At 40.6% G+C, this 9,786-nt stretch overlaps 2 protein-coding genes across 2 annotated transcripts; one reads left to right on the forward strand and one right to left on the reverse strand.

Annotated features, from left to right (window-relative positions):
• Positions 1-6,621, reverse strand: twnk (twinkle mtDNA helicase). Its single transcript, XM_034861250.1, has 7 exons — positions 6,542-6,621; positions 5,628-6,292; positions 4,146-4,848; positions 3,020-3,260; positions 2,817-2,924; positions 2,571-2,712; positions 1-899 (listed from the first exon to the last, which is right to left on the reverse strand). Exons 2-7 carry the CDS (start codon positions 6,261-6,263, stop codon positions 558-560), a joined length of 2,172 nt encoding a protein of 723 aa, XP_034717141.1. The 5' UTR covers positions 6,264-6,292; positions 6,542-6,621; the 3' UTR covers positions 1-557.
• Positions 6,622-6,802: 181 nt separating this feature from the next.
• On the forward strand, positions 6,803-8,804 carry mrpl43 (mitochondrial ribosomal protein L43). Its single transcript, XM_034860185.1, has 3 exons — positions 6,803-7,082; positions 7,840-7,946; positions 8,454-8,804. Exons 1-3 carry the CDS (start codon positions 6,952-6,954, stop codon positions 8,669-8,671), a joined length of 456 nt encoding a protein of 151 aa, XP_034716076.1. The 5' UTR covers positions 6,803-6,951; the 3' UTR covers positions 8,672-8,804.
• Positions 8,805-9,786: the final 982 nt, after the last annotated feature.

Here is a 9,786-nt window from a genome sequence, read left to right on the forward strand (position 1 = left end):
CTGCATCACAAGCATTTTATTTAAAAAAAAAAAAGTAGCTCCTTTGATAAATCATCATTGTACAAAACACCCACAATGGTAATATGCATAAGCATATATCATCCTGGCAAACAGTGTGTGTCCATGGAGTACTGTAAGATTACCAGGTCTTGGTGTCACAGTATTTTTTTTTGTGAAAATGAAGGACAGCATTTTATCAACATTTTAAACTGAGAACTCAGTCTTAATATGCAGTAGTACTTACATAGAAAAGCTTAACACTTTACCATCATTATTTCCCATTCTGGTTGAAACATGCCTGTACATACTTTGCTCCATAGTAAAATAAATGTTTACTCACTTACCTAAAATGGTTTTTGGATAAACTCATTGTCAAGTAGAATCAGAGCTCATTTTTCACTGCTTAAACATACGTGATATTCAGCTTTAGGTGAACCTGGTGTTTTGGACATAAAACTGTCTAACATCTATGGCTTCAAACATTTAAATGTTAATGTGGAAGTGGTAAAACTGACCGACATGATCTATTACTGGTTCTGAATTATACTATATTATAGTTACTTCTGTATGCTTTCATTGTCAGTTGCAGGTTTCTTAATGGTCCGTGGAGTCTTTGCTGTTTTGGCCACTTTCTCTGCCTTCTCTTTTTTAACATCTTCCTTCTTCACCGCCACCTCGCTCCCCTCCACCTCATTTTCTGGTTTGGCGGTGACCTTCCTCAGCTTGTGCTTGCCCTTGATGGGAGCTGCAAAAGTGAGCGACGACTTGATGAAATCCAAAGGGAAAATGCCCACGTCTCCGTCGAAACGGTTCTTGGTCACCTGCAGGGACCTGCGGCCGGGGCACGTCACCAGCTTCTTCTCCTGCAGAATGAGGACGTTGTCGGCTTCTTGGCTGGCCTGGAGGGGGTTAAAGGTCAAGATGTGTCTTGAGTTATGTCCAATTAGCGGAGCTTTGTAAAGAGGGTCTTGTGCTATTTCTTTAGTTACAAACAACTTGACGACATGATGAAAATACACAACACTCATGAGCAAACTGATGAAATGAAAGCCAAAACAGCAAAAATGGTAAATGAGATAGGGCTGTGCAATTATTTGAATTTTGATTTCAATTTTTATTTCGGGTCCCACCGATCACTAAAATAGTTTAATCAAGAAAAACACGATTATTTTACCATGTTCCGTTTTGCAAGAACACTCATTTTATAAGAACTAAAGCTATAATGCGTTAGCCTGGCGTCATCATACTCAGATTCTAGTCAGAATATGAGTCTGATATTGCTCCATTGGGCTGTGATTACGGGGCAGAAAAGAAAATGACTGCAATCAGTTGGATAGACTTACAACCAATCAGAGCAACAGAACTCAACTCAACTGTCAACAGAATTCAAAACCAAAGAGTTTGAGTTTGTGGGTTGAATAATCGGCATTGGAAAATTTAAAATAAAAAAATAAATTATTCCGGTTCACTGAGAGGCAGCCTCTCTTTTGGAAGAACGCCCTGATCACATTCACACAGTTACACATTCTTACCTGGAAGCTGCCCAGCACAACCACGGTCTGATCTGCTGGTCACTGAGCAGCTCCAATGGAGCTGTTGGAGGTTAAGGGCCTTGCTCAAGGGCACCTTAGCCCTTTCACTTTCCCCACCCAGATTTTATTCTGTTGATCTGGGGATTCGACCAACAACCTCCCAGTCATGAGCTCTCTTCTCCGGCCTTTAGGCCACCACTGCCTAAAGATAGGCAGTATATCAAGCCGATTAATGGGCCGGCACATCTGCGGGCAGCCCAGTTAGGGTTGTTTAAGTAGCAATAGCAGAAGTGAAGATCCACTAAGAGTTTAACTGTTACATACATTTTAAGTGTTTTACACATTTTCTTCAGACCTAAAACAAAGAAATGCTGCTGGTTGCTACTGTGTGCAGCACTACTATTGATAATTTATTCTATTTATTAAGGTTTGCAGATTTGTGTTCTCAAAAGTTTGATAAATGCTGCTAGGTGCAGTAACCTTTATTTTTTCAAGGAAAAGTTTATTTGACAAAGTTTATTTTCTTCTGACCGGTTTCAATTACTTATACATTTTTAGTTTAAGTATACAAGTGCAGATTGCTGAAATGTTCAATAAATGTTTTTGTTGAGAAAGGGATGTTTGAGGTCCCCTGACGGAGCTGCTGGCCCACAACATGACACGGATAAGCGGATGACAATGGATGGATGGATGGATGGATGGATGAGACAATAAAGTATGCATTATCTTGTCTTGTTTTGTGCCTTGCTTTTTCCCTATCCAACCTATTGTTTATTTTACTTTTGTAAATCAATACATTATAACAAATTGCACATTCCCATTTTACTTAACATAGTTTTGTTCATGACATTTGTTTTGTCTTTTTTAAAAGATAAAGTGTACTAAATTGCAAGTAAAATTATGAAACAGATTTCATTATTTGATTCATATACCTACGCAGTTCTCACTGAAACATGATTACAAGTTTAATCAAACTACAATCTGCTCGATTAGCTACACAGTTTTGTTTGAGATAGGTGAGACATTGCTCTGTCTTACCTTTGCCGAACCAAAGATGGATGCGGTTTGCAGTTCTCGGTCATCCTCCTCTTTCCTGGGGTGAATGACCAAAGTGACATGGCAGCTGCTATTTGTGGCAAACTTCCTGAATGCTCCAATAATGTGGTCCTGGACAGCAAACCTGGAACAGGAAACACAATTTCCATGTTTGTAGGAAATGCAAAGGGTTGTGCATGAAGAACATTGGTAGATGATAGAATTTGTTATTACGTAACTCTTACTCACTTGTCTACTGAGAGGTTTTCCTGCCCCATCATGAACTGCAGGTTGTCGATGATGACGTGGTTGATATCATACAGGTAGACAGCATGTTGCATAGTGTCCAGCACTGTCCTATAAAAAAGGTTGAAAAGAAACACTCAGTGAAAATAAGCACTTACATTAGAAAGAAAGAAGCCTGTGTCCACTGAAACAATGAGGAGACTAACTTTATGTTCTGCTGCCCGTGGAAAGTCATAAAGTAGAGCGGCAGCTCTTCAAACTTGTCTGCCCAGAAGTCATACTGCTCGAGGTTTTCCTCCAGCCTCTGCATGGCAAACTGCGTCAGCATGATCTTTGCCAGACGAACGTTGTTGATCTCAAAGCTACCCCACAACGTGTTGACACCCTGCATGCAAAGGTCCAGAGCAACCTCACTGATAAAGGTGGTCTTCCCGCTGCCAGTAGGACCTAGTAAACATAGAGGTAGAAATATTAAGACTAACAGATATTTGATTGTAAAACGAGTGGATAAGCGATAATGAAACGGATAGTGATGACATGTACCAGTATTTACAGCTCATATACAAACTCAACATGTCCAAAAGATGTGTATACAGCCCAAAATATATTTTCTTATTCTGGACAGTTTGAATAAAAAATAAAACTTTGATCTGCTGTGTGTGTGTGTGTGTGTGTGTGTGTGTGTGTGTGTGTGTGTGTGTGTGTGTGTGTGTGTGTGCATGTTATAAGTCCTATTCTTTCCCATTTGTGATCCATAGAGCAGACCCATGAAGAGGCTAGTTCCAAAATAAAAACACAGAGTTGGAACCTGCTATTACTTACAAAGGGATTGCTAAAGCTACATTTCTTGTTTTTTTTCCCGGCCAATTGGGGGCATTGAAACGAGCTGAAAACACAACACTGACTTTGTACCACCTAATTATCATATCATCACATTATTTCTTCACCAGGCAGCTACTCGCCACCAACTTGGTCTCTCTGATGTATGGTAATGTGCACGAAGTGTTGATCAGAGCTTTTTAGCAGAAACCTGATCCCTGCGGTAGAGTTAATGGATCAGAAAAGCAAATCAATGGGAGCAACTGCAGGTTTGGGAGATCATTTTCTGTGGGTTAGTCACTACTTGATATCTTTCACATTAAACATTTGATCAACTGTTAATATGTATTATATATAATGTAACAGCTTTAACGTTTATGATGCTATAGAAGGCCGTGTTTACATCAATATTAATGAAACAAGTATTAATTAGGACTATATATTTGAATTATGATTACTTTAAAAAACACAGAGAAATGACCTAATGAGGCCTTTAAAAATAATGTTTTCTACCTGTGAAAACGGTCAGCTCCCCCTTGCGGTGTCCCTTCAGGATCCTGTTGAGCTCCTGAAATCTCGCCCACTTCACTCCAGCCACCTGCTCTGTGTTCACCAGCTCCCCATACACGTCCTCTCTGAGCTGCTTGAAGGACACTATGGACTTATGAGCCGCTGGGATGGAGGATTTGATGATGTGGCTGAAGTTCTTCCCCTGGGCCAGCGCCTCCACGGGACACGGGCGGTACTCCCCTGGCCGCACCAGCGAGCAGCGCCTCAGACCTAGCTTGCGTGAAAAAATCTTTGATGCCTCCCAGGAGCGAATGTCCCCTCCCAGCCACAGTGTCACCCGATTGAACTGCTCCAGGTAAGGCAACAGGATCGGTGGAAGGCAGCTGACCCCACGTGGAAGAGCCACGCTGGGGAGTCCTGTGGCCTGGCTCACAGCCAGAGTGTCCAGCTCATGTCCAGTCAGCACCACCTCCGCGTCCATACGGCCCACCAGGGGGAGGCCAAACAGGTTGTAGTAGGAATTAGACTTAGGAACTGTAGCTTCATTATAAGTAACTTTGTCTGTGTCTGTGCTTTGGGCAGACAGAAGCTTCACCCCCTTTAGGGAGGAGTCAGGTCCACCAAACCAGGGGAACACTAGACTCTTGGTAGGCTTGAAAAGCCTCACGCCAAACTTCTTGAGTGTTGCATTAGAGACCTTTGTGATCTGAAACAAAACATTGACAAAGCTTATTGTCATTGGAAAATAGTCCTGAGATGTTATTTAAATCCCTGCCGTGTGAACTCATTTTTGATAATCAGTTCAAAGCCTCAAATCTAAAATATTACATTTTAAATTCCTAACCATGTGTCACTATGTTTTATTGCATTATGTATTTGTCTTTAAATTCTTTCTTGTCGGTCTTTTGATGCCTTAACTAGCGTTTTTCATTGTTATGTTTATCTATTATTGTGTCATTTCTGCGTTGGTTCAGACATTTGCAGAATTCCTTTTTGAAAAGTTCTTTATAGAAGTTTTATAGCCTGGCGTCATCCTACTCAGATTCTAGTCAGAAAACTTTTGCCCTTAAATGTTGTGGGTGAAGCTAAGTTAAGCTAAGTTCCATAGTATTACTTACCTTTTAAATTACATGCATTTAACAACAGTTACAGATAAAATAGTCGTACTAAGTGTGAGAAATGATCGACTCTACACATTAAAAGATAGACAAAATATTTTCAGTTAAATTATAGAAATTGGGGCTTGTGTGCCTCTTCCACCTTTATCTTCTTCACATATCTCATTTCATGGATAACTACAAGCTTATTTTGTAGAGCAAGCAACATATAGCCTAACTTTACTTTTCCTGCTTTTCAATGATTGTGATGAAGATGTGATGGTCTCTGTAGTTCCTTTGATTATTTTGACTTCTTAAATGAATAAAAAAACATGCAATCACTCATGTTCTATGAGCACATCTCTCACCAATATACACTTAACATTACCTGGAACATGGTTTTAATCAGCTGAACCTCATCCTCAGGGAGATCAGTGAAGGGCACAGAGCTGGACCAGATCCTCTGCACCTCCCTTAGCTCTCTCTCCCTCTCCTCCTGCTCCTCCAAACTCTCCGGGTATCCCAGCAGCACATGAGGGCTGAGGAAGTCCTGCTCCTCCTTCTGCATCACCTCCAGGCAGTCCTGGAGATCCTCCCAGCTCCCTCCCACCAGTGTGTCTTTACACAGAAACTGTCCGGTGGTTTTGTCGATGAACAAGGAGAAGCTGTCCCTTCGGGCAGACGGATCCACAAAGATGCTGGGGATGTGGAAGCAGCTGTAGCCATCGTGGAAAGGAATGTCTTTGGAGCGCAGATACTGTTTGATCTCTGTGACTGTGATGGGGCTCACAGGAAACTCTACAGTAGAATTGGCATCCTTTTTATAAGCCCTGGTCCACCTGTGTGTCAGGTAGTCTTGGCAGTAGCCTTTCCCAAGAAGGTCTAAGCCACATGGAGGTCTGTGAAGGAGCCTTTGAGTGAGAAGTCTCACACTGAGGGATTGTAAGTGTTTTTGGTGGAGATTCCTTGGGGCTGCTACCTGCAAGAGACAGGTGCTGCCCCTCAGCAGCAAGCTCCTCCACATTACCTACTTATCTGGTTAGGGCGTTGAACCTGCGACAGACACGACACGACAAGACAAGTCACACACTGCAAAGCTACAAAGACATGTCTTCTTGCATGACCTATGCTAGTGTTTATCAAAGACAGCACAGACAGGCTGGCAGAAAGCCGTTATTTTTCATCAAACGGACATTAACTGTAGGAGACAATTAGCCTGAATGCGCGTGACTTAGCCGTAATTAAAAATATAAAGTTTATTTTTAAGTTAATTCAAGAACAAAGACACAAAATGCAGCTTACTGGGTCCGTTGCTTGTCCTCATTTTCCTCCATGCTCCTTTCAACCCGGGCTTTTCGGTGCGTTTTCAAAACAAGTCCGTGTGAAACATGCAGGGAAAGGTACCAAACTGGGTTCATGTGTTTATGCTAGCTACATTACTATTTTCAAGTATTTAGAATGTAAGTGTAGAAAATGCTTCTTTTTTAATTATCACAATTTGTATCTGTTAATGGGAGAGGTTTTCTTATGAAGTCTTATTTTCTGTGACGGCCTTGTCACATGTTTCACCCCGGAACATATCATCGACGGAACGCAGAATATACATGCCCGTCAAGTCGTCCTCTATGAATGTTGCTAGCTAACGTTGTTTTTGCCCAGGCGTTTCTAACGTCATTGTATGTACTAATTAACGGTCAATTGACTGTAAAACGATGACATCCAGAGGGACACCGAGTCGCTTCCTTCAGAGCGCCCTGCAGAACGGTCTGGGTCGGTACGTCTGCCAGCTGAAACGCGTCTCCATCATCTTCTCGAAGAAGGCACAGAGCTCGTTGGGAGTCAGGTAAACAAACGCTTTAGCTACATAAAGATACCTTAAAATAATACAAAATATTCTTTTTAAGTGAAGTGAACGCCTTGCCAACACGTTTCATTACAACAGTATTACATTAGTTAAATATACTTCACGTATCAAAAGTAAAAGTACCTGGCTATGCTGAAAAATGTACCGTGTTTGTCAAGGTACTTGTACTTTTTTGTTGATCACATCTTCAAAGTCTTTATCTGCCAAGTAACTATTCTTGTCATAGAAATGTATGCACTGCAGTATTGTTGCTCTAAAATGTGTTGGATTTGAAATACTGTACACGTTGTGGTAAGTTGTATTTCATTGAATAAAGTACTATTGCCAGTGATAGGGCTGGGCGATATGGAGAAAAATCAAACGACACTTTCTACCAAATACCTCGATATCGATACCGCAACAATATTGTAGTGTTAAGTTAATATTCACACAATGAGATTTTTGAAAAATAATCATCAGTAATGTAGATATAATGACTAAGTGGGTAAAGGCAAATAATAGAACAGCTAAAACAGTCTGGTAAATTCAGAAAATGACATCACTTTACTGTAATGCAGCCTTTAAAACTAGGAACAGCACTTATGCCATATTACAATGGCCAAAATCAAAGCCGATATCTTGTCTCATATCACAATATCGCTAAAATATCGATATTTTGTCACACTGGGAATTGATATTGTATACAGGCGACACAGAGTGACCACGGCATAACTTCTTCTTCCCTTCTTTTTTTCAGGGATTTCATTGAGGAGGGAGTGGTGGATTATGCAAAGAAGAACCCTGCAACTGTCGTGTACGTGTCTCCTCAGTCATGCAGAATACCCAAAATAGTTGCAGAATACTGTAAGTACCTTGTGGTTTAAAGGCAAAACTGTCTAATTCTAAATTTTCTTTCCTCGTTTTGGCACATTCTTTATATAAAAAAAGGGTTTGTTGTATGTTTGGTACTGGGATTTCCTAGAAGGTTTCTTGAAAAGATATGTGATATGGTAAAAACCACAGGGAAAATTGACACTAAGTTCTAAAGTAAGTTGTATAAGTGAGGCTTGTTGTGTTGAGTTTGTAAGAAACAAAGCATAAATGTATAAGAAACATTAAAAGTGAACTACAGTAAAGTAGCAGTGTGCATATATCTTACTACTTCTAGATACTGTAGGGGGCAGAATAACACACATTTTTGAGCCCCTATGTAGGTTGAAGTTGAATGCCATTGGGGGTTTAAAAGAGTTCAATAGTTTAACAGTGAATTGGATGTTCTTGTTGACACTGTTACATTTCATACTAGAGAAGATGTCCCTTATAAAGTGACTCATACTTATTATTATTTAATTTTTTTTTACCTTTCTGCAGTAAACGGCAACGTGAGGGAAGAAATCGTCACGAGTAAAACGTCTCCGCAGATATCTGAGCTTTTGACCAAGCTGACTAATCAGTCGGGCCTGGACATCATACGCATCCGCAAGCCCTTCCACACAAACAACCCCAGTATCCAGGGCCAGTGGCACCCATTCACCAACCGGGCCCCGTCCATCGGTCCCATCAGACCACAGAAACAGGACGCTGAATAGGGACTATCCAAAGTTTTAAGTCAAATTTTGTTGCTTAATTCCAGATTATTCTTGCAAGACATGTCCATTTTTCCGAAGCTGTTCAAGTGTGTGTGATCTAAATTAAATCACAGGTCAAGTATGGTTGCAGCAATTTTCCAGTGTATATGTTGAATGTTTCTGCAGAAGACCCCACTATTGACTGCATATTTTTCAACATGCTCTTCTGTTTGTTGGTGGCAGCAAAGCCAATTTAGCTGTGCAAAGAATTGCACACATTACCAGCTCTCAATGTCACATTTGTATAGACTTTACGTGAATCCACCAGAGGCTTGTCAGCCGGATTATTAAAAAGCAGATAACAGTTTTTAATGTCGAGGTTATGGAAAGATACTTTGTAGCAACTTTGAACACTTTGGAGCAGATGGAACTTGGTATAAAATAAAAGAAAAAAATGATTGTGCAAATGCTGCCATTTAAATGTATACATTCTTTTAAAGTTGAAGATAAACAGAGCAAAACTGATTGCAGCTGTGCTGTCTGCTTCGTTAAGTCTGAATAACTGATTTAACTGTCCTTAAAATACTTCACAGACAAGAAGCATATGAGAAGTACACACTTTTTTTATTTGAATGACATGGGGGGGTGTACATGTTTTTACAGATCTAATACTGATAAGGTTTAAGGGTTTTCTTCCATGTACAACCTTAACGATCCAGTGCTTAAATGAACATGACAGATGGTTGTGTGATAGCTTGAGGGACAAGTCCTAACCTTCAGCAGCACAGAGCTGTCCTCTGCGTCAGCTGTAAGAGGAACAGAAAACTCTTCCAGTGGGTGATTTGTTCATATTTACCAAGACGGATGTTGGCAAGACTTCTCACTGCTTTCTTTTCTGTTCTCACTCTGAATTCATCAGTTTAGACTGGATACGGCACACAGCTTGACCCTTGCTCTTCTTCCACAAATGACCTCGTCGTTCTTAACAAAAGTTCATCCATACAATAAAGTACAAGTCATCAGATGAATACAAATAAGCATAACGTGAAAGGTGCCTACTGGATAGATTGCATGTTTCTGTTGATGGATGGATACTAGTCTGCTGACTGAAATAGCTCTGGCTGCAGGAAATGGTT

This window comes from Etheostoma cragini, chromosome 21, assembly GCF_013103735.1.
Source record: "Etheostoma cragini isolate CJK2018 chromosome 21, CSU_Ecrag_1.0, whole genome shotgun sequence".
NCBI classification, from domain to species: domain Eukaryota; kingdom Metazoa; phylum Chordata; class Actinopteri; order Perciformes; family Percidae; genus Etheostoma; species Etheostoma cragini.

Excerpts from the sequence above, each read along its gene's own strand:
- mrpl43 (XM_034860185.1), top strand. The coding sequence starts at position 6,952 with ATGACATCCAGAGGGACACCGAGTCGCTTCCTTCAGAGCGCCCTGCAG. Across the intron at positions 7,083-7,839 it reads CAGAGCTCGTTGGGAGTCAG|GGATTTCATTGAGGAGGGAG; the intron begins GTAAACAAACGC and ends TCTTTTTTTCAG. Across the intron at positions 7,947-8,453 it reads CAAAATAGTTGCAGAATACT|TAAACGGCAACGTGAGGGAA; the intron begins GTAAGTACCTTG and ends ACCTTTCTGCAG.
- twnk (XM_034861250.1), bottom strand. The coding sequence starts at position 6,263 with ATGTGGAGGAGCTTGCTGCTGAGGGGCAGCACCTGTCTCTTGCAGGTA. Across the intron at positions 4,849-5,627 it reads TGATTAAAACCATGTTCCAG|ATCACAAAGGTCTCTAATGC; the intron begins GTAATGTTAAGT and ends GTTTTGTTTCAG. Across the intron at positions 900-2,570 it reads CCATCTTTGGTTCGGCAAAG|GCCAGCCAAGAAGCCGACAA; the intron begins GTAAGACAGAGC and ends AACCCCCTCCAG.